The sequence below is a fragment of the Tenrec ecaudatus genome, chromosome 7, assembly GCF_050624435.1.
Source record: "Tenrec ecaudatus isolate mTenEca1 chromosome 7, mTenEca1.hap1, whole genome shotgun sequence".
Lineage (NCBI taxonomy): Eukaryota > Metazoa > Chordata > Mammalia > Afrosoricida > Tenrecidae > Tenrec > Tenrec ecaudatus.
The window spans coordinates 155,183,250-155,207,633 of record NC_134536.1 but is presented as its reverse complement, the minus strand read 5'-3'; the positions used below and the strand labels follow the sequence as shown (position 1 = coordinate 155,207,633).

Genomic DNA, 24,384 nt, shown 5'->3' with positions numbered 1-24,384 from the left:
CTCCACATCATAGTCACACAACTTTCTACTGATGGATGGCAGCTACGCAGTAGGTGCATGCGTTGTTTGTGAACTGCCACACAGAGGTGCAATTTCTACCACAGAATCTGCCCCTGTCTGACTGTAAAATGAGTCTAAGGCCCATTGCGATTTGCCTACGAGGCGTTTAAGAAAAAGAAGGCGGTATCACAGCTGAGCCTTGAACATGAACATTTCTCCATTCTCCACAATGGCTGTGAGGCTGTCTGCAGTCTGAGATGTAGGAGGCTCGGGCTCTTGAGAAGGGAACTGAGGGAAAAACATGCTCTCGTCATACAATCACTGGATTCTGCTCTCACAGAGAATAAATAACAAGGGCTCACAGAAACAAGGCCCTCTCCCTGACTCCTCACCCAGCCCCAGAGGGGAGTCCTGGTGTGTCCCTCCCACTGCGGACAGGTACAGCATGCATCAAAGTCACACAGGTGCTGAAGGATGCACCCACAACGGAAAATCAGGGTCCAGGCTCCTGCCCACGACTAGGAGACCAGAGACGTTTAGCAAACTGAGCTCAAGTGGGAAACACTGAGCCTGGGTTCACAAGGGATGGGTGAAAGCCTCAGGGCAGACCAAGCTGGGAGATCTTGAGAGGGACTTATATGGTAGTGTGAGAATTATCCGGTAGTGTGAAAGGGACTAATGTGGACTGGAGAGGCTCAGCTTATGGGGAACTCTTGGAACCAGTATGATGTCAGTGAGTTTGGTTTGGTTTGGATTGGTTTGGCTCAATCCACCAGCCTTACTCTGCAGACTGTCTCTGTGGTGGGAGGAAGAACACAGCTAATATGTATTTACTTTACCAGTCGGGAACTTTAAAACTTTAAAACACCCTCAAAGCCTCACCCTCAAAGCCTGCTCACCCTCAAAGCCTGCCATAACTCAGATATCTAAGAAACACTATTCATGGCAAGTCACTAAAACAGTTCCGGCCGGACCCGCCTCTGGAATGGCACATGGATGTATTAGTGTGTAAAAATGTGGCCTGAAATCAGATGCATTTGAACTTGCCACTTAACAAGAGAAGCAAGCGGTTTCTTCGAAATCTGCTTTCAACACATGTCATAGGTGCTGCTTCCATGTAAAATATGTGTCGCAGCCTGGTAAGGAAGATGAGTATTTGCAAATACACAGAGATACAAGTTTTAAGTTGGTGGCTACCAGGGGCTGGGACAAAGACGTGTTTGAGAGTCACCGAGTTCTGTTAGGGGTGATAAAAACATTTAGAAACAGTCAGTACTGATGATTGTGCAGCATGCTGAATGTACTTAATGCCATGGGATTGTTACCCTGATACTGAAAACAAAAAACTAGGGTTTGGGCAAAATCCTCACGGCCCCTGGGTGACTTGGTCTGTCCTGTTGGCTATTTAACTTTCCCATGACTTCGTGAAATGAAAGCACTTGGCATGGCTCTTCTGTCCAATATTTTCCCACCAGATGACTGGGTGGGAGCATGCAAATAGGGTGTGTGGAACTGCTATGAGGAGATTGGTCAATTTTTGCATTCTGCTGGATCTAAAGTGAGCTGTCTCGGAAGCAGTAGGGGGGATTCTCAGGCCATTCAGGAAGAAGAGACAAAAGTGGAGCACCTCTGAGATCTCGGTCTGAAGTGGTGGAGTGTGAGACCAGAGGTACCAGAGGCCGAGGCAAGGAGCCCAGGAGACAGAGCAAAGAGCCAGGCTGAGACCAGAGGCTGGGGCAAGGAGATCATGAGACTGAAGAGAACTGTATTGCAGAGACTATGGGGCTGGGAGGCAAAGCAACAGCTGGCTTGCTGGCCCATGGAGGCAAAAGCCAACGGACCACATGGCACAGAAACTAAGCACTGGTGTGCGACTTAGCTGCTGTGGACCAATAGATGCATCTTAACCGTTTACCATTTTTAGCTATTAGCTTTCCTAATAACGCCCCACAGCCATGAGTGTTGTCTGTGGATTCTTTGGCGACAAATTATCAAACCCAGCAGAAAAGAATGCCCATAGAGGCAGCCTGGGTGTCAGGATAGGATAAAAAAGGATGAAGGGCTGCGACCGATTGGCCCTAGGCTGGGGAACAGCTGGATTCTCCTTCTCCTTGGTGAAACCCGAGGAGGTCAGATATGGCTTCCATTCTGTTTCACTAGTTTTATGCCACTTCAGATGACCCAGATTTTACCTCAGTAATTGTGGTTTGAAGAGGAGCATTAATCCATGTAAAGCAGCTTCACTCTGTAAGAGACACTTCATCTTTCACAAAACAAGGCAAATCACTTTGCTCTATGGCCAGGCGTCCTCTAACTACGGCCCGCGGGCCATATGCGGCCCGCCAGGACATTTATCCAGCCTGCCGGGTGTTTTTGCCCCATTTGTTTTTTTTACTTCAAAATATGTGCAGTGTGCATAGGAATTTGTTCATAGTTTTTTTTTTTAACTATAGACCGGCCCTCCAATGGGTGTGAGGGACAGTGAACTGGCCCCCTGTTTTAAAAGTTTGAGGACCCCTGGTATGCTTTCCGTAAATGAACATCTCAGACAAATAGCTAGTGTGTACTACCTGACGGTTCTAAGTGCTTGTATGGATCTTCACTCCTCACAGCCACATTAAGACGTCTACAAAACCCAAGTGGTTGCCACGGTGTGGACTTCAACTCATCGGGACCCCACAAGAGTAAAACGGAGCTCTGTGGGGTCTTCGGCGTGGGACTTTTCAAAAGTGGATCGCTAGAACTTTCTTCTGAGTCATTCAGGAGGACTCTTCTGCTTCGCAGCTAAGCACTTTAACTGTTTGCACTCCTCAGGGGTCCTCCATAAGAAGTGTGGAGTGTGAATAGTATTGCGGGTTTTACGGATGAGACACAAGCTTGCTCATAGTTACACAGGCAATAGGTGCAAAGCTAGGATTTGAACACAGGTAGATAAGTTCCAGTACTGCTCGGGTTTTTATCATACGGTTCTCAAATTTAGCCTGCTCCCCAATCTGTTCTTTGTAAGGCATGAAATACAAGCGAATACAGGAGGGATACAAGATAATTGTTCACACATAGACTGGCGGACCCACACCTGGAGTTTTATATTAAGTATGTCTGGAGTGGGGCCTGATGATGTATACTGCTAACAGGCTCCCTGGTGATCTGGCGATACATTTTGAGAACCATACGGTCTCTCCATTAAATACCAGTTATATTAATTTCATACAGTCTCTCCACTAAATACCAGTTGTATTACTTTCAACTGTTTTACTGACTTACGGCTCAAAGTGATAGGGTCCCAAGATTCTGTACAACTCTTCCCACAACAGGACAGTCTAGAAATGCTTGCCAGTATGGCTGAGAAGAGGCAATGCAGACAAAAGACCTGTTTTCTTAGCATTTTATAATCTGCTAGGTTCCCCAATAAACACCCATAATCAGGAAAGCAAACCAACCAACAAAACCAAAAACAGTAACATTTGATTGTTTCAGGGACTGGCAGAACCCTGATCACAAGCGATGAAGTCCAAAGCAGCAGTGTTGTACAATATTTGCCTTCTGTGTCCTAAGACAGGGTAACAAGGCAAAGGAACCAGCACTTGACACAACTTCCTGGCTACCTAACCGGTCCTTTTGGGTCACATAGCCCCTGTTTTTTTTAAAAGATGAAAAACACTACTTTATGCAAATCTAATAGCTAACTAACCTGCCCTCTCTCATCAGAGTTCAGACACAATAATGGCATATAATTCTGCAAAGGAATTATATGGAACATCACAGCCATTGGTTTCTGGGAATGACTAACACCTATGACATAGTTTCCAGAAACAAAAACCTTTTTGCTTTTCTCTTCAATGGTTCCCAAGCAAGTAAACACCTTCCAAGGACTGGTGCCCCTACCCATCACCCATCATTGCCGTTCCCCAGGAAGGACTGAGCACTTCTCTTGTATCCCTCCTGTATTCGCTTGTATTTCACGCCTTACAAAGAACAGATTGGGGAGCAGAGTTTGATTACATCGGGTCTTTGAAGAAGAAAATTTGGGGCAGATCATTGTAGCTGGAGGGAATATGAACTTGACTGAGATGAAACTAACGAGTTACGGAACCTGAGCTATGAGGTCAGCTATATTATCTGCTTTTCAGGGGCCAAGGAACAAATACTGAGGCGTTCAATGCTTGCCCAGGGCCCACACTGGGTGAGCCAGAGATTATCAGCAACAGTGAGATCTCAGGAGTCCCTGAGGATCCTATCTGCAAAAGCCAGACAGAAAAGGAGAAACAGGTGTGGCTGGGCAGAGTTATCAAAGGCTTCGATTGTCTTTTACCAAACCACAATAGTGTTCTACATCCTGGCTTTTCTCAAATTTGTTTTTCTCTTCAAAAGGAGAGCACTCTCAGATATCTGAAAAGATTAGACTTTTATCCCCATTTCCACAGGCAACCCCGAAGTCCAGTAAAATATATAATCAGTCCATAATTAATGCTTTTTAAAAAGCACACTCTCCCAGATTCTGAACCTGGACCAATGATTTGATTCAGTTCTGTTCAAAGACCTACACCGTTGGGTTAATGAATCCAAATCTCAGTAGACTGTGGATATTCCATGTAAAGATTTTCAAATAAAAATAACTTAAAAATGATACGTCGCAGCATTTTATTTCTAGCTCTGATGGACCAAATGACCATCTCCATGAGAACCAAGTAAAAACACTGCATAAAAATAAAAAGTCTTAAAGACATCTTAGTTAGCGTCGACTGTCTATGCCTGGCTATCAGAAAGAACATCATCTGGGGTCTTAAAGCAGCAATCTCAGTGAGGTCTCAGCTGATTCCACCCAGAAGTATGCAAGCCGGTGTGATTCAAAGATTATAAATAGTAAAATCAAGGACTGGAGGAGGGGATGGCATTAGAGTGTAAATTCTGAGCACCTGGTTTGCAACATGGATGCAGGATCTCCATGTGGATCCAGCCTCCAGTGATTTCCCTCTGCACAGAGACTGGAACAGGAACAGCTTGCTAACAGACAGCATGCTTTGGAAACTGGCTAGTTCCAGATATGGTTAGGTTAAAATTTAACACACCATTGCTGATCTGACTTTGACCCATCTAAAATTGTTCTCGTTTTTAATATTTTCTGCTTTTCTTTGCTATTGTTCTTGGTATTTTTCTTTTGTTTTGCATATTTTTCTATATAGGAAATCCACTGTACCCCTCCCCCGAAAAGAATTTGTTTAAGAGGACGACATTGGTTCTGCAGCTCCGGGAGATGGACATATCTGATCAGAGCACATGGGAGCAGATGAAGGGGGAGGAGGAGACAGTGGAGCACAGCCTGGCCCACCAGGCCGTGAGGATAATGTTCCTGAGTAGAGCAGCCAGTCCACAGAGAGAGAAACATGGCTGGCCCCACTATGAGACATGATGCCCCTCAGTGACTCAGGGCGATACAGGGGACAGCACCAGAGACACAGTGTGGGAATGGCACCTGACCTGATCCCACCACACCGAGGCAAATCACTGGGGGAGTGCAGCGGAACAGCAAGGGAATGGAGTGGCAAGGTCCCCAGGAAATGCTGAAAGTGAACTTTGGGGCCAGGGCATGGTGCCCCAACAGACTGGATTGGAAAACACTCCTAAGGGCCAGCAAACGATCCTTGAACTAACTACCAAAAAAAAAAAATCCAGTGTAAATCTATAATGCCTTAACTAGATTAAATTTTTAGGGGTGTGGCAGGAGAGATTGGGGTTACGTGGGGGAGCCAACATCAGTGAGTACAAGAAAGAAGACAATGTTCTAAAATTGATTGTGGTGAGGACTGCACAACACTTTTTCATGTGACTCAACTGTTTAATTGTATGATCTATGAATTACATGCCAATAACATTGCTAAACACAGAAAGGGAGGGAGGAAAGAAAGAAAGACATCTTAGCAGCCAAGGTAGCAAAAGTTTAAGAATCAAGTTCTCAGACAGAATGGAAATGCATTGAGGTAAGCTGTCCACCCTCACTCTCACCCTCTTTTCCCCATGCATGCTTTTGTATTTCAAGGCATTTTTTCAATTCCTACGCATTGCATATAGACACACACAAGAAATCAGCAGCCTAGAGCATAGCGCAGTACTATTAGCAGCTAGGACTTAAAGGTCTGAAGCCCCAGAGGGAAGAGGCTGCTTGAAGTGAGCTCATAAAAGTGATCTCATAGAAATTGGGGTTCACTTTCTCTGCAGTCTCTTTCCTCAAAGACCTTGGCTCTTCAAGACCTGGCTGCCTTGAACGGCAATATTTCCATTTGAGGCATTTGCCAAATATTAAGCTATGTATGCATGGGGTGAGAAGCTGAGAAAACAAGCGGCAAGAAATTGCTTAGAGCAAAGCCGAATTTTTGGCAGAATCAAATGCTGGGGAGTTAAAAATTAGAGTCGGCCCACCAAGGGAGAGGAGTTCTGATAAACACCCTAGACATTCAGCTGTGACCCCAAATGGCTAAACTGCAGAAGAAAGGGAAAATCAGAAGCACATGGGCCTAACAAATCCTGAAATTCAACTCCATTAGAACAAAAACAAGGTGGTGTGCCTCTATTTTATTTATCTTTCAGAAGAAAATTAAATGCAATAGGGAAGAAGATAATAGTATCAAGAACTATTTTATAAATAATATATAAAATTTAATTTAAAGTATTAGGAATACCCGGAAATAAACCAATTGTGAAAAAACACCCAAGGGAACAAGCACACAACAGAAACAGACCCACAGGTGATACAAACTCAGAAGTTAGCAGAGATAGTCTTTGAAAAAAAAGAATAATAAATCATTAAGTGTGCTTATTCTCAGGATTTAAGGTTGGTTTGACATTAGAAAACCATTTATTATAGTATATCACATTAACAGAGTTGACCACTAGAATTAGTAAGTGGATTCACAAAGTTACTAGGTAAAAGATGTATATATAAATAGATAGATAGATAGCAACCAGAAATTAAATCCTAAATTTTTCAAAGAATGCTCAACAACATTTAAAATAGTGCAAAAGACTTCTATACAAAAAATAAATCTAACAAAAATGCACATGAAACAGAAAATGACAAGATGTTGAGAAAATTATAGAAATTTTAAATAAAGTAATCTACCATGTAGGCACATGGATTGAGATATTCAAGAAAGACCAATTCTTCCCAAATTGATCAAGATTTAATGTGATTCCAATCAGTGTTGAAGCGCATTTCTTTTGTTTAAACTGGCAAGCTTATTTTACAATTTATTTTAATAAATAATTTTATTGGGGACTCTTACAGCTCCTATAACAATCCATACATCAATTATATCAAGCACATTTGTACATACGTTGCCATCATCACTTTCAAAATATTTTCTTTCTACTTGAGCCCTTGGTATTAGCTTCTCTTTTCTCCCTTCTCTCCCACTCTCCTACCCTCATGACCCCTTGATAAATTTTAAATGATTTTTTTTCATATCTTACACTATCTGCTGTCTCCCTTCACCCATGTTTCTGTTGTTCATACCCCTGGAGTGTTGGTGGGGCGTTTATATACTGATCAATTTAATCGGGTTCCCCTTTCTCCCCCTCCTCCCCTGACCTTCTCCCTACCTTCCTGGTATCGCTACTCCCAAAATTCTGTTCCTGAGGAAGTTATTTGTCCTGGATTCCGTGTATTGAGAGCTCTTATCTGTACCACTGTACATGCTCTGGTCTAGACAGATGATATGGTAGAACTGGGGTCATGATGGGGGGAGGGGCGGGAAGCATTAAGGAACTAGAGAAATGTTCATGAATTGCTAAGAAAGTCTTGAAAAACTTACTGTGCCATAAAAACTTATTGTGCAATTAAAATTATTTTATTGTGCTAACCTGGCCGATAAACACATGTGGGGTTAATTGAAAGGTGGAGGGATAAATTGCTCGGTGAGCCTCATCTTTTGAACTCTTGGGTCTCTTGCTTTCTGATGGTTGGACCAGGGTGGAGCTGCCTTAGTCAGTTCCTGCAAGAAATCCTTGAGGAGAAGCTACATGGACCTACCCCGATGCAGCCCTGGGTGCTGGAGCACTCGTGTGGAGACCCCTGCCAGTGCTGAGATGCTTACACACTCACTGATTCGGCTTTCCTCCTGCAGTGAGCATCATTACATCTGTTTTGTGAGATAGAGGGGAACTTTGTGGACTGGTGTTGGACATATGGGTTAATGGGTTAATGTTGGACTTGTGGGCTTGGGCAGCACTGGGTTGGGATGTTTTCTTGATGCGCACTTAATCTTTATATAAAACTCTCTTATGCATGAGTTTCTGTGGATTTGTTTCTCTAAAGTCCCCAGACTAACACAAACAAATGTGGAAAATTTATAGAATGTAAGTCCCTACGTGGCACTACCAATTTGCACTTCAACTAGTAACTTAAAGGTTGGCTGTTTGAATCACTGTGAAAAAAATTCTAGCACAGTGGTTTTCAACCTTCCTAATGCTGTGACCATTTCATACAGTTCCTTATGTTGTGGTGACCCCCAACCATAAGAATTATTTTCGTTGCTACTTCATAACTGTAATTTTATTACTGCTGTGAATCCGGCGACCCCGGTGAAAGGGTGGTTCGACCTCCAAAGGGGTTGTGACCCACAGGTTGAGAACCGCTGCTCTAGCAAAATACTTCCATTAGGACGGCAGGCAAGAAAACCCTATGGAGCAGTTCAAGTCTGTAACACATGAGGTCAACATGAGTCATAATCAATATGATGGCAACAGGTTTGTTTTATACACAAGAGCCAGCAATGAGCAAATGCATGGATAGACACTCATGCTGAACAGCAGTGGGAAGAGAGAATCTACACTCATGAATATGTGTACTTTTGACAGAATGTATATAGGTTTTACATATGCATTATATGTTCTGCATATATAGTGCCTATGAATAAAGTAGGGAGAAAAGATATACAAAGTTAGCCTTAACCAAACACCTTTCAGGAATGAGTCATTGGGCCTGGGAGCTCAGGACATCAAAGTCAATAGGTATACCCTAGTCCACAAAGACAATATTCTACATCTTCCTATGGTAAGTAGTGACTGGAATTTTAAAAGCAATGAGCAGCAGATATTAAGGGCTCAAGTAGAAGGCAAATGTTTTGAGAATGATGATGGCAACAAATGTACATATGTGCTTGACACAATGGATGTATGTATGGATTGTGATAAGAATTGTACGAGCCCCCAATAAAATGATTGGAGAAAAAAAAGCAACTATTTGTCTCTCACTGTCTGGAGTGAAGAAAAGTGATGAAAACAAATAGGCCACCAGTCTGTACAACTCTGAGACAGAAGAACGGCATGGTATGTGGCTTCCACCAACAACTGCTCTGAAAAGGATCACCTTATCAGGTTCTAGAAAGAACAGGAGGGAAAAAATGTGACCCAAACTAGGCTCACTGATGAGATAGAGACTGATGGAATCCATGAGACTATCGTCCTTATTTTGATCTGGAAATTAACTCACACCGAAGCTCAATTTTCAGCCAAATAGCAGATCGGTCTGTAAAGCGAACAATAACACTCGCCAGGTAAACACCCTTTTCAAGAGGTGGCATTTGCCTGGGACAGAGTTCGGTAGGGTTTGATAAGAAGCAAGGGAAAGAGGAAACACGGGGAGGAAGTGAGGTGAGTGATGTTGCATTGTGCAATTGCAATAAAAAACATACGACAACATATGCATGAATTATTGAGTGGAAAACGGATCTGTGCTGTAAGCCTTCACCTGATTCATAATAAAGAGTTCAAAGTAGATCAATACACTGCCGTAGTCTAGCCAGTCTGCTGAGCCCACCAGTTCTATAGTTGTCACGAACTCCTGGGCATTGAGGCCATGACTCCGACATGTTGAAACCTGAGCCCATCTCCTTGCCCACTGCCAGACCCACTCCTGTGTCCTCGGCCACCAGACTGAAAATCCTGGGATATGTGATTTTTGTTCCTCAGCAGTTAGTGCCATGACAATCCTCTTAGGAAAATTCATGTCTGATTGTTGTGGAAAATTTAATTGGTGTAATAATTCAGTCTGAAATGATTCCTGTTGACACCACCTGCGTGGCTTCTGCATTGTCTGAGGCATTCTTTCCAGAAATGTGGTTTCCTTATTTCTAAGATATACTTCCTCACCTTCTAAGATTTTGAAATGAGGATGAACCCTATGAATCATATTTCACATTCCAGAGAAGTAAATAGTGTTATTGCACTGCTTGTATCTGGAGGAGCTGACTCTTCAACTTGGTAATGAATTCTGTCTTGAAATAGCTTCCAAAGACTGCACCATAATGGAACACGGAAGGGCAAAGTTATTATGCGCATGGAAGACAGACCACGTTGCCAAGCAATGCAATTTCAGAGTCCCTGCTAGGATACTCAGCTCTCATAATGGAAATGTTGAAGATTCTAATCTGCCGAGAGGCTCCTGGGAAGAAAGGTCGGGCTGTCAGCATAGGAAAACTCTGGATGGAAAGCCGTTGGGGAGCACATCTCTAGTCTGATACCCAGGTGGTTGTCACAAGGCACAGCCCACACGATGGTAACAAGTTTTAAGTGGCGCTTCTGAAATAATAGGGGTCAGGGTGGCCGATTTCAACACCAAATAGGACTATCGTTCATATATTGACCATGGCTCTCTGTTAAAACTTCCGGCTAGTTCTGAAGAGATGCTCTGTAATATCCAATTAAATTATGAAGAGTGGAAAGAGCCTTTAACCCAAGAAGACACATAGGTGAAAACTCTATTCTTTAAAAGCATCAAAATGGCACGAGGAGAGCTAAGAGACTGCAAAAGTAAACATGCATCCGTATCATGAACAGCAACAATGTCACTGAGTCGGGCGGACTGTTGGTGTCTGAGAGCAACCTTTACACTGAGTCCATCTGGCTCGTTAGTCCTTGTGCGGTACTGACAGAACTGGTAAAGGGGTCTGAGAACGTAAGTGAAAACTATAGCTCCCTTGTGTTCATTGACAAATCTGAAATAAACAATTTCACATTTTTCCCTCCACAGCTAAGATTCTGCTTCTAGGAATGAGCGGCATCTGTCAGAGTTTCACATGTGAATAAACGTAAAACTCTTCACCCAATAAGCCCAAGTCAGCCTGTGCTTAACCCAGCTTTCTGGAAAATCAGCCCCCCGTCCCTAGTACCTTTGCTCTTACTCTGGCTGCCTTCGCGTCAGTGTGGACTCACAGGGACCCCCTTTGGGTTTCTGAGACAATTACTGACTGGAGTAGAAAGCCCAGTCTTTCTTCTTCGGAATTGCTCTTGGTTTTGAGCTGCCGACCATGCAGATCACAGTCCAACATATAACCACAACCCCACCAGGGCTCCTTAACCTAACCTTTTCTAGAAAACCCTTTAGTTGACTGTAGAATTATGGAATGACAGTACCTATTGTCACTAAACATATATGTATTGAAACTGGCACACCATTTTGTCCTGGCTTTATAGCACATGAAATTTAAAGTAGGATTCTCTCCTATATCCAAGGCAGCTCTGGGAATGTCTTCCTTCCAGTTGTCAGGACTATAGAATGTGCCAAATGCTCCTGGGGCCGAGGGGCCGAGCTGAATGGATGTCTCCCTCGGACCAGGCTGGCATTTTTTTTAATCCAGTCTGGACTTGGGGCACACACCAGTAAAGAACTGACATTGGAATTGTTCTCCAAGGACTCACCTCTCAATATGTACAGGGTCAGAGCCACCCAGTCCTGGGAAGGATGGTAGTGGTGAAGTCCTGCCCGATGACAATACTGAGGTAAAGGTAAATACACCGAGACGCATTGGCAAACATCACTTGTACAAAACATAAACACCTAGCTACCCTCTTGGGTGATGATTAGGTGATATAAATGCCAATTTTATACCCCCTATTTTTTAAAACAGAGGAATTTTCTGAGATTAGAGAAACAAGTATCCGGGACAGTTTTATCTTGTCCGATAAGGTAGCTATGAGCCGGCACCAACGCCATGGGAATGACCTTGTTTTCGTTTATTAATCTCCAAGGCAGACAGGATGGGCATCCTTTCCTAACTCCTCAATGGCCATTGAGTGTAACATTGGCTAAAACATTCGGTTATGAAGGCAATGGGTAGTGTGCCATCCTTGACTTATCGACCGCAGGGTTCTGTCAAGAGAAATCGCATTTCTGTCAGTTGTTGTGAATCTTTAAAAAAAACCCTCTTCCAGTTTTTAAAGAGTTTGAAAGCGTTCACCAAGTTTTCCCTTAGGGAGGCTTGGAAAGCCCAAATGCCAAAGCCTAACTTCTAAGACGCACCCTTGGGCTGTTCACATCCAAGCTAAGGAAGTTGGTGGTCGGAAGGAGGGGGCATGCTACAAGGAAGCTGCCCCAGAGAAGCCTGCTGCCCTCCTTCTAGCATTTCACCTTTACTCAAGGATCGTCCCCGCGTCCCTGGGATGACTTTGGGAAGCATGGGGATTATTTGGACTTGGAAAAATTCACAGGAGCTACGATTCATTCTCTACAGCAGGGGTTCTCAACCTTCCTCACGCAGTGGCCCTTTTATACAGCTCCTCATGTGGCGGTGACCCCCCAAAATTACTTTTGTTGCTACTACGTAACTGTCATTTACCTACTGTTCTGAATCTGGCGACCCCCGAGAAAGGGTCATTTGACCCCCGAAGGGGTTGCGACCCACAGGTTAAGAACAGCTGCTGTAAAGGGGAATCTCAATCTGCCCTACCTATCTGATGGATACACGGTTACACCCTAAAAAGACTAGATCAAGCCAACTGTTTTCAATTCTGACTCACGAGTAATGCTGTAGCATGGCAGAGTTCCTCCTGGGATTTCTGAGGCTGTAAATCTTCATGGGAAGAAATAACTTCATCTTCTGGAGTGGCTGGTGGGTGGGTTTGAACTGCTGACCTTGCAAGTATCAGTCCAACACCTAACTCACTGTGCCACCAATACTCCATTGTGCTGTACAAATGCAGTTTCAACAGTGTCATCAGAAAGACAGTGGCTTAAATCGCCAGCGGCTACCCCCAAACTTGTTTTAAAATATAAACACCACACGATCCCAGAGGGAATAAGTGCACAGAGCATCCACGGTGGAAAGTATTGGCTGCTAGTCCTCGCCCTGTGTGCTCAGTGCTGAACTGCTAACTGCTAGGCCGTTGATGCTACCACACCAGCTGATCCACACGAGCAAAGGGAGGTTGCTTGCTTCGGTTCAGATTGACAGCCTCAGAAACCCACGACGACTTTGCTGGATAGCAGTAGGTTTTCATACCTGAGTAAGGTATCAAATGCTTTGCTATCTACTCGAGTTGTCACTTTTTTTTTTGGGGGGGGGGAACTATATAGACCCATGGCTTCTTATCAATCAAAGGAACATACTTCTTCCGAGTTCACAGCTAAGTCTATCTACCAAGAATCCTTAGTGACCTCCTTTAGTGAGTGTTTCTTGCCGGCTTTGCTATCAGGGGGCCCAACATCTCCAGCCTCAGCTGAGTGACTCAGCCAACTCTTTTGCAACCCAACCATTTGTTAAGTGAATCTATGAAACACTGCGAGTTTCACTTATACAGAGATTAGACAAATACGTTTCTTCACAAGCCCAGAGAACCGTTTGCAGGCCACCCCGTCCCCCACCCCCAAGCTGGTGCAGCTGGGAGATCAAACCCTTGTCTCAGGAGTCATGCCGTGAAGTCTGAGGTCCTTTGGCGAAATGCTCTACATTGCAGCCTATCAGGCTCTTCCACAGCGCGATGATCTCCCGCTGCTTCCCCCTCTGCTTGGGCACAAAAAGGAAACACCGCGCGTGGCCAACACTCGTGTCCTAGAAGGCAGGAAAGCTGCAGCTCTGGGCTTGGCGAGAGAGCCATCAAAAGCTGAGATAGTTTGGGGTTTGTTTCCAATCTCGCTGCTGGCCTCAAGAAGGAGTGACCCCATCGTATTTAGCACGAGGCAGCTGCTCATTTTTGGCTAGAATTCAGTATAAACCTCACAAACGTCTGCTAGATCCTTTTTTATGTTTAAGAGTAGGAGATGTTTTTTTTTTAAAGCTCTGCAGTTACAAATCTCCCAACCTGTTGCTACTACAAGACTTTTCCTGCAAGAAAGAGAAAAGCAAGTATTCCAAACAAATTCCCAAGCAAAAACCAAAAAAAAAAGTAGCAGTGGGTTATTTCTGCCAGAGGAACATCAGGGGACATGTAGGCAGATTGAAAACCAATGCCTAAAGTCATCCAAAGAAATACTTTGGAGTCCATTTGGGTACCGATGTTCTGTGAAATATAAGAAAAGTCTAGCATCATTCTTTTAAAAAGACCCTCAGCCACTATTGCATACACTTTTATTTAGGAGCAAATATATGGCTCCATAAAACTTCTCTTTTGTCTTGAAATTTTAGTCCAACCTAACAATAGCACAATTGATAGATTTTAAATAAGTATGTGAACTAAGAAAACTCACATATCACATAAAACCTCTAACATGTCCAGAAATCCTGGCATCGCCCTTCCTTTCCCCCCATCCCCCCAACACAGACACAAATATGCACAGCGGGCCGGCGGTGGCCATGTTTTGTAAACTTAGGTAAATCTTTTGGGGGAAACTTAACATTTGCTATCACCACAGTGTGCATCTTGCTTACTAGACCCCTCCCTCCCCCAAAACACACATCCATAAATCAACAAGTCACAGGCATTTCCTCAAATTGTAAATTCTTGGAATGTCAATAGATTTCCAACACCGCTGCAAGATTCTGGACTTTGGCTTATAAAGTAGACACTTTGGTTTTGGGAAATGCATAAAGGTGTGTTCCCTCCCCTCTATGCTCTCTCTTTAATTTTTCATCTTTACTGGTATCATATATTGAATTTCTACCTCATGCACTCTGAGAACTACACAGCCACGCTCATCTCCTGTGCACCATGTGTACGACTTCATGCTAAACAGATCCCAAAATTGCTCGCATGACTTATTTTTTGTGTAAAACAGGTCGCACTGCTGTAATAGCCCATGTCTCTCAGTATCTCCTACCCTCTTACCAGCCACTCCATGGGAGCGCTCTTTTTTCCCAGGTAGCCACAGTAGGAAAATTTGTTGTCATTCTCATAGCAAAGGGTCTGGTCTCATTTCAGGAAACTAATAATGTGTGTGTGTGTGTATATATATATATATATATATATATAGGTGTTGTTAGTGACTGCACACCGGGCTTCAATCTGCAAAGTCAGAAGTTTGAAACCACCAGCCAGTCCTCCAGAGAGAGAGAGATGAGGCTTTTGACTCCTATAAACAGTTACAGTCTTGGAAACTCACAGGGGCAGTTCTACCCTGTCCTACAGGGTTAGCATCGATTCAATGACAGTGCGTTTACAGCTTTCATATATATAGGTGGATCTAGTGTTCTTTCTATTCAAATAATTTTTAAAAACCCAACTGGTCAATATGTACACACACATGCTCACTAACTCCAAGATGAAAAAATCTCAGTTGCAGAAATGCAACCATATGCTTGCTTCAATGAGTATCTTTTCTTTTTTTTTTTTTTCAATTAGTATCTTTGTAGGAATCCTTAAATCACCTTGATGTGTGAATTCAATTGAGCTACGCTTTGGGAGGGCTAAGTGACAGTGGCGATCATTCTATCTCCTGTAACTTATCCAATTTAGCATATGTCATTCACTGGAAGAAAAACTACTTGGGGAACCCTCAACAATCATCTTGCCAGCTCAATACTACCACGCAGAACAGACACTTCATCATCTCCACACTGAACTGAACTCCATGCCCTGACCTACCCTGAACTCTGTGCCACCTTCCACAGACACAGGTGCGTTACATGACAAGGCGAGACACGTGGTCCAGCCCTACCCTTTGGGGTCTCCTGGAACCTTCATACCTGTGCAGATGCTCCTGTAAGACTTGGTAAATGCTGATAAGAAAAGTTTGGTTTTTAAAACTGCCCACAACACAGTCTTTGTAGATTCGGAATTCTGCAGCCGTCACCGCTTCACCGTCAGGAATCTGGGATAGGTTGAACTTGAACTCTTTGTGGTGCCGCTGACGAGGGGAGAACTCCTTGTCGTACTCCACTATAAAGATTAAACAAGAGAGAGTGACAGCATTGTTACTTGACTACGTGCCACAGGCTCACCTCACCAAAGTCCCCCACGTTACGCTATAAGCTGGTTACCAAAACAGCGGCTAATGCTATCACACAGGCTTCCATTAAATCCTTTATTTTACCCAAAGGTTACAGAACATCCTTAGACTCGAAATTCTTTCATTTAAATGTTTAGTCTAAACCATTTGCACAGGCACAAGGGATGTAAACTTCTCGGCTTTCAGTTTTGAGATGCTGGAATCACCATGTGTTTCAATTCATTAGAGGAGTGGAAAGTCTCGTATGTCTCCTTCAGAGCAGGTGGTGGTTTTGAACGGCTGACCTTGCTGCAGTTAGCAGCCTGACCCACTACACCACCAGAATCTCAATTAAGAGATTCTGTATCAAAGCAAAACACTAAGCAGAACATTGCTGTTCCCTGGCTTCTCACTCCTGCTGCCCCATGCATCACTGCGCAGGACTGCTCCACAGGGCTTTCCTGGCTGTAATTCGAATGGAAGCAGAACACCAGGCCTCTGTGGTTTCGCTGATGAGGAGGTCGGAACTGTGAATCTTCAGGATAGTAGCTGAGCACAACCCCTTTGTGTCACCCAGAGACTATTCTCCATATACAAAAATGGGTTGGGGGAACCGATGACAAGGATCTACATATAAACTCCTCCCTGGGGGACGGACAACAGAAAAGTGGGTGAAGGGAGATGTCAGACAGGGCATGATAGGACAAAATAATAATTGATCAATTATCAAGGGTTCATGAGGGAGAGGGGAGCGGGGAGGAAGGGGGGAAAATGAGGAGCGGATGTCAGGGGCTTAGGTGGAGAGCAAATGTTTTGAGAATGATGAGGGCAACAAATGTACAAATGTGCTTGACACAATTGGTGTCTGTACGGATTGTGATGAGTTGTATGAGCCCCTAATAAAACGATTAAAAACAAAAGAAAAGAAAAAAACAAACACATGAGAATGGGTCTAATCAGCCTCCACAGGAATGCTATAAAAATCAGTGAAGTGGTGACTATGAACACGTCTGGCAGTCGTGGGCCCCCATGCGCTCTCTCGTCTTACTGTCAACAGTTGTTAAGCGGTAACCATGAGCAGAGTTGTGGTGGGAGGTTGGCCTGGTGGGGGGGGGGGTAGAGTGCAGGGGAGCAGAGGCATTACGGCATTTCAAGGGATGTCACATTTGGACCGTTGTTCAGTGGACATTTTCAATCAAAGTTCCACACAAAAAAGGCTGTCCTCCCTAAAATTCTTCCATACTAGTTGCATCTGAGTCTGGAACATTGGAGGGGACGAAGCCTCAATACTGTGAAGCTGCTGGAATCACCATGTGTTTCAAAAAATTACAAGAGTGGAAAGTCTCACATGTCTCTTTCAGAGCAGGTGGTGGTTTTGAACGGCTGACCTTGCTGCAGTTAGCAGTCTGACCCACTACACCACCAGAATCTCAAATAAGAGAAAAGAGGCATGGAGTTAATCATCAATCAGGAACTTTGCTAGTTGCAATTATTTGAATAGGAAAAACAGGATGGGATTGAGTCTATATAATTTTAAAAAATGAAATCTTTCCCTGAATAAAAACAAACTGTAGAAAAAGTCAATAACTAACAATAATTTTCAGTCAACTTAGAAAGCTCTTTGTGAGAGAAAAGGTAACAAACCTCAGATGTGTAACTCATAATCTTTGTAAAGGGAAAAATAAAGGGGGAGGGCAGTGTTTGTGGCTTCCCACTGTAAATCCTTGACTGTTTTCCCCAGATTAGGGAACATTTCTGCCTGTTTCTCTACTTTCAGTTTTTTTTCTTAATGATGAGATGACCACAATGAAATCTCATGAGGAAGTTAATTTTTTATGGCACTGTTTTCTCAGGGTTTGTGGACAGAAAAAAAATCAAATAATTTGCCGCTTCCAGTTTCCCACACGTATTGTCCATAATCATCAGAGAGAAGAAAATTTTGAAAATCTAACAGCTTTCATATTAATAATCATTTTAAAAGTCCACCACCCTTGAGGAGAAGCTAAGCAGACAATGGCATGTGTATACGTTAAGCAAAGTTCAGCCGTGTCCACAAGTGATCTTAAAGTATTTTCTGAAATGGCCTTATGACCAGTGCAAAAATAATCTTGTGCATTCAGGTTCTCTCTCTAAAAACAAAAACCAAACAGCTCTGGCTTGAATATAGAGAAAGGAACCCAAGGAGAAAGTAAATCATGGTACTTCCCAACCAGAGGGCAGGTTTTCTAATTAATGGCTAAGCATGAAAAGCAATATTGTTAGAAAGTTCACCCAAGGACACTCACTCACACATGATCGCGTATCACTTTTCTGTAAAACCGATCTGCCTTTTAACTTTGATACGCTATCATCATTGGTTAAAAAGTGAATCACATCTTGGTTTTTCCAAAGAGACTTTCTGAAAAATATAGTCACAGAGCCTTTTGATAGGCCCCTTTAGGTGATTAGTTTTCGTATGGCTAAGTGAAAATTTATTCTTCAGATGGATTTGAGAGCATGCATTAGAATTCTTCACAGACTTTTTCAATCTGTTAATACAAACCATTAGGAAAAGAATACAAACACGAAGCAAGATATAAGGGAGTAACTTTAAGATATTGCAGTTACTGAAATGTTGAAAGAGACAAAAATCCCAGTATGTGAAAATCTTGGTGAATAACCTTTGGAGAGATGTCTCCGCCCCCAGCTCCCAGCCCCGCACTAAACCCTGTGAGTGGATTTAGTGTTCACACCCTGGGATAGTCCATTCACTTGGGCTGGCTCTGTGGCCTGCTTTACACCAATAGAATGTAGCAGCAGGACTATAATGTGACTTTGAGATGAGGTCATAAGCTTTGAACTTCCTTCTACTTAGAGTTCTTGGAATGTTCATCTGCAGAACATTCGGAACAAGGCAGCTGCTTTGGAAGCCTAGTGCAAACTGAAAGGTTGGGAGTTTGAGTCCACCTCGAGACACCTTGGAAGAAAAGTCCTAAATGAAGAACAAATAAACAGCCATTGAAAGCCCATGGGGTACAGTCCACACTCATTCAGAATTAACACAAAGCCAACTTGTAAAAAATTTTGGAAGTCATGGAGTCACTGAACAAGTACCCGGAGTGTGAAATAAATTATATCTTCAAAGATTCCAAATGAATGACTAGTATGCCATTCTTCACATTCTTGCACATGGAAGAACGATTTTTAAGATTCTCCAGAGCTCAATGGATAAAAATGAGCAGCAAAACCCCACCTAAGGCATATGGGTAAAAAATATAGACATATCAGAAACTGATATTTTACCCACAACAGAACTGTGGTACTTTTGTAAGGAAGTGGGTCCTAGAACCAACCGTGACTTTGTCCAACCTGTCTGTCTCCCTGGTTTCATCATCTCTCCCTGTAAAATACCAAACCCCCAACCACACTCATTGCCATTGAGTTCATGTCTACTCACAGCCACCCTATAGGATAGGGTAGGCTTTATCATTTGTAAAGAGTTAAAGTCTCGGAAACTCACATGGGCAGTTCTATCCTGTCCTGTAGGATATGAGTACGAGGTGTCATCTCAAATTCAGTAGAATCAAACTGCTCACGATTCTTCCCAAACCACGTCCTGCTTCTGACATCCTTTTTCTTCCCATCTCTTCCCTCACTCTAGTTCTCCACACCCAAATGATCTTCTGCTTTTTAAAAGTCGTCCCCAAGGAAGCACCTCCCCTCCAGCCCCCAAACTCTCTGATTGCTGTCCTTTCCTTTCAAGCTCTTTGACCAAAGCTTTTTCAAATACAGTTTTCGGAATCTCTCCATGTGTGTTAGCTCAAAACCCCCAAACCTTCCTCACTGTCCCCGTGTTATCTCAGCTACCAGTCACTGACATATGCCCGAAGCCCTTCATTTCCCTACCCAGGTCCATTATAGGCACTGGCAACAGCTCATAAAACCAAACAAAACCTGTGGGCATTCAGTTGATTCAATGCAAGCTGATCCCGTGCATGCCAGAGGACAAGTGTGCTCCACATGCTTTCCAACGGCTGATTTTTCAGAAGTTGATAACTAGGCTCTTCTTTCCAAGCCACTTCTGGGTGCACACGAATGCAAACAATAAAGAAAATTCGATCATTGGCTATATAGGCCAACCCCAGGTTATGAAAGCCCAATTTAGGTACAATGCCATTATGAACCAACCCCCATTAAGTCTATTATTAAAAGACAACAATTGAGGTACCTCTTATGGTTTATAATAAACAAGAACTACTTTGTGATATAAAATCATAGTTATTAGTACTATTATATTTAAGACGGTTTAGTGCGTCTAAAAGTGCTTCTTTAGTGATTTGTGTCTAGGAAGGCATACACGACAGAGTAAGACCAGCATTTGACTAAGTGACCTTAGCAGCGAACCCTATCTAACTTGAGACCAGAACTAGGGACTGCCTGTAGGTGCATCTGCATGCCTTGTAGCACAACTGTAATGTTTCCAATGAGTTTATCAACTCCCCTTCAAACTATATGATTATGAGCAGCTCAGGGACTAGGAGAAGAAAGAAACTGGAGAGAGGCAAGTTTTGAGCTTAGCCCTTAGAATCTATTCTGCTACCTCTTAGCATTAGATTTATCAATTTGGTGGTGCCTAATGTACAACTAACTCGTAGCTAATTGTGGACGAAATGTCAAACTACCAAGCAGATTTGGAACGCAAGCCCCCTCTTTGTTAATTACGTGATGCAGAGCAAGGTACTAAATTACTTTCCCCCATCGTCTTTTCAGAATAACATAAGATGAAATAAGACCGCAGTGTGCTGAACTACTTATAATCGAGCCATTCTGGTCCCAGTCTTTGCGACTCCCCCACAATGATTGGGTGGACTATGCAAATGAGATGATTGTGGCCCAGTTAGGGATTGGACAGTTTGCTGTTAATGCAAATAAGGTTCATGGACCCCTAATGAGGACTTTGTACCTCCTCTAAGGAGAAAGAGAGAGATGGCAGGGACCAGAGAGACTGGCATCAGGCAGATTCATGGAGCTTGTTCCACAGCCTCCAACAGGTGAGGGCAAGAAGCATCTGTCTTGATTTAAGAATGGTACTCTCTTCCTTCCTGTTACTTTGGGGGCATTCCAGATCTTGAGCTGTACTATACTTGCCTACTAAACCACTTATCTGTAACTACACTTTGTGCATTCTATAAGGCATTTCCGTGAATTATGGAGACCAAAGGGCAGGAAGAGAAGTAATTGGTGTTAGATTTGGTGGTAGAGATGGACATTTGAGACACTTTTAACCTCTGACTCAGAGAAACCAGCTTTGTGTTGATTCTTATAAATGTTGGTAAAACATGGGGCTGTAATGGCAGATGAGACTAAAATGAAAAGTGGAAGCTCTAACCAGGTCTTATATGAAGTAGTTTTATCTCCTTAAACTATCTGATAGTGTAATACTGAATATCTGTCAGTTTCTCTTAGGCCAGAATTGAATAGACATACTAAATGGGAGCCATCAGAATTGCCTACTTTAATTTGTTCACAGAGGATACTTGGTAGACAAAAGCTGACTGCCTTTATTAAAAACACGATTAAGGCTTAGGTGTTGATGCCAACGAATTTTCCATGTAACTAGATGGCTCATGGAGGCTGATAACAGATTATCGTGAAGCCGAAATTAACTGTGGCTACAGCTGTTCCAGCCATGGAAACTACAGCCAGCTAGAGGAGACTGGAACTCAACGATTATCTTGCAAATACATTTTTCTTGATCCTAAGCTTACTGTCATGTCAGAAGAATCCCAATTTACTCTCACTGTATTCCCACCGCGTTACCCGAATTCACTGATTTACTAGTTTGGTTTCAGGAGACTTGAAGTGTAAGGATACATTACTTTGATGACATTATGTTAATATCAAACCCCAAAGAACAGGTAGTACTGATCTGAATACAAAGGTGTCCCACGTGACCAAGAGATTGATGAAATATATATAGTATCAATTCAGGTCTCTGCCTCAACAGTGAAATTCCTGAAAATAACTTGGACAGAAACTTCCCATGTGATTTTGTAGGCAATTAAGAATCAGTATGTACGGATTGTGATAAGAGTTGTATGAGCCCCAATAAAAAGATTTATTAATTTAAAAAAAAGAATCAGTTCCTATTGCTACCTATCCCCAATACTAAGACACAGGTTTAATGTTTGGGAATATTGCTGAGTCCCACTCATAAAAATCAATCAAAGGAGTAAATCTTCACTGCATTCACAATAAAAAGGAAAGTGTGTTCAAGTGGGACTTCAACCAGCAGAAGGCTAGGTCCCTGTTACTGAAAGCAGTCTCCTTCTCCTTAGCATTAGGCCCTTATAAGCCAAATTCAGACATGCTTTTGGAGGATGTCTGCTACACATTCTGATGTTGACTGGAGCTTACAGCAAAAAACGGAGACTGTTCCCTACAGAAACCAATGAAGTTATACACTAAAGAATTAAACTTTATCAGGGGTCAGAGAGGATGGTGCCAAGACAATTTTTGGAAATCCTAATCAGATCAAAGGGTATGAAAGGGCCAATGGCTAGTGAATTACCCAATATGTCACAAAACGATTGGCGAGACTATGCAGATAAGGTATGTGGGACCCACCAGGGGGGTTGGAGGGCTCACTGCTAATGCAAATAGGTGCATGAGACACATAAGGGGGTGAGATCGTGTAAGTAAGTTTTGACATCTTACTAGGCTTAAAGGGAAACATCAAGAGAAATAGAAGGACAAAAATAAAGAACAAATAATAAAGAACCCAGAAAAAGAATGTAAAGATATGGGCTATTTTTAAATAAAAGGGAATAAAATTGCCTAATCTGAAGTAATAAAATTAGTTTTTGTATCCCATTAAAAATGTATCAAAACTTACAAAATCATTTAAATTCATTTTTATAGCTAAATATAGGTATTAAAATCCATTTCAATTAGGAAGAAGCTCAATTCCTGCAAGCATACATGTGTTAGCCAGCTTTATCTAACCTGAGAAAACACACTCAGGCACTTAAATAGATAATTAGGTGGCAAGAGGAAAGATCTAAAGTGAAAAAGCACAGCTTTGATAACATTTCATTAATATCAAATAGCATACAAGTTTCTCGTTTACAAAGATCCCTATAGAGAAGCAATCAGTTCACATCAGTTCAATACAATGTATACAGGATGCATATGTTCACAAGGAAGAAAACATTGAACGTGTTCAATCAAAATACATGGATGGGCTAGCAAAAAGACAAAAATAAAGATTCTCGTACTTTGCTGTTCCACAGCAAAACGATAACAAAATAGTCTCACTAGGACCAAAGAAAGAAATATATTATATTGGATTGTAAGAGTATAACTCTAAGGCATGATTGTCAAGTGTTTTAAATTACTTATATAAACAAACAAAAGTATTTCTGGAAAGACAAGTCACTAAGACACAAATAAAAATATAACATCAAAACTAGTTGGAAGTAATTAGATCCCAGTGCTTCTCATATTTTGTTTATGTGGGCAAAATAAAATATAACAAACCATTTGCCATTTTATTTGATGTAAAATTCAATCGTGTTCACTCTGCTCTGTAGCCGTTATCACCATCCCTAGTGGGAAGCCAATAACTCCCTGTTTTCCGATTCCCCTTAGTCCTTCGTTATCTGTCTACATTTGTTTATTTAGTTATTTAATCTAAATGAGATCATTTGGTCCTTTGATAGCTGATTTATTTCACTCAGAATAATGTTTTCAAGGATTATCCATGTTGTAGCCTGTTATTAGAACTTCTTTTCTCGATAATATTCTGTCATATGGATGTATCACACTCATTACTCACTCATCTGTTAATCCATTGGGTGGTTTACACCTTTGGACTATTGTGAATAATGCTGCAATGAATATGAGGATAAGTCTATGAGTCCTGCTTTCAGCTCTTTTGGGTGGATGTTAAACATGTATGTGTTCTTTTACGGGAGAAAGGGGGAACCGATCACAAGGGTCTACATCAAACCCCCTCCCTGGGGGGCAGACAACAGAAAAGTGGGTGAAGGGAGTCATCAGGCAGGGCAAGACATGAAAAAAATATTAGTAATTTATAAATGTTCAAGGGCTGGTGAGGAAGGGAGGGTGGGGGAGGAAGGAAAAAATGAGGAGCTGAAACCAAGGACTCAAGTAGAAAACAAATGTTTTGAGAATGATGATGGCAACAAATGTACAAATGTGCTTGACACAATGGATGAATGGATTGTGATAAGCATTGTAAGAGCCCC

At 42.5% G+C, this 24,384-nt stretch overlaps 1 protein-coding gene across 1 annotated transcript in view; it reads right to left on the bottom strand.

The window, feature by feature from the left end:
• The window catches only part of BMP6 (bone morphogenetic protein 6), a 198,796-nt gene that overhangs the window by 23,677 nt on the left and 150,735 nt on the right, over positions 1-24,384 (bottom strand). Inside the window, exon 2 of the mRNA XM_075555279.1 lies at positions 15,894-16,086. Within this exon, the coding sequence (XP_075411394.1) occupies positions 15,894-16,086 (193 nt within the window). The remainder of the gene's footprint in view (positions 1-15,893; positions 16,087-24,384) is intronic.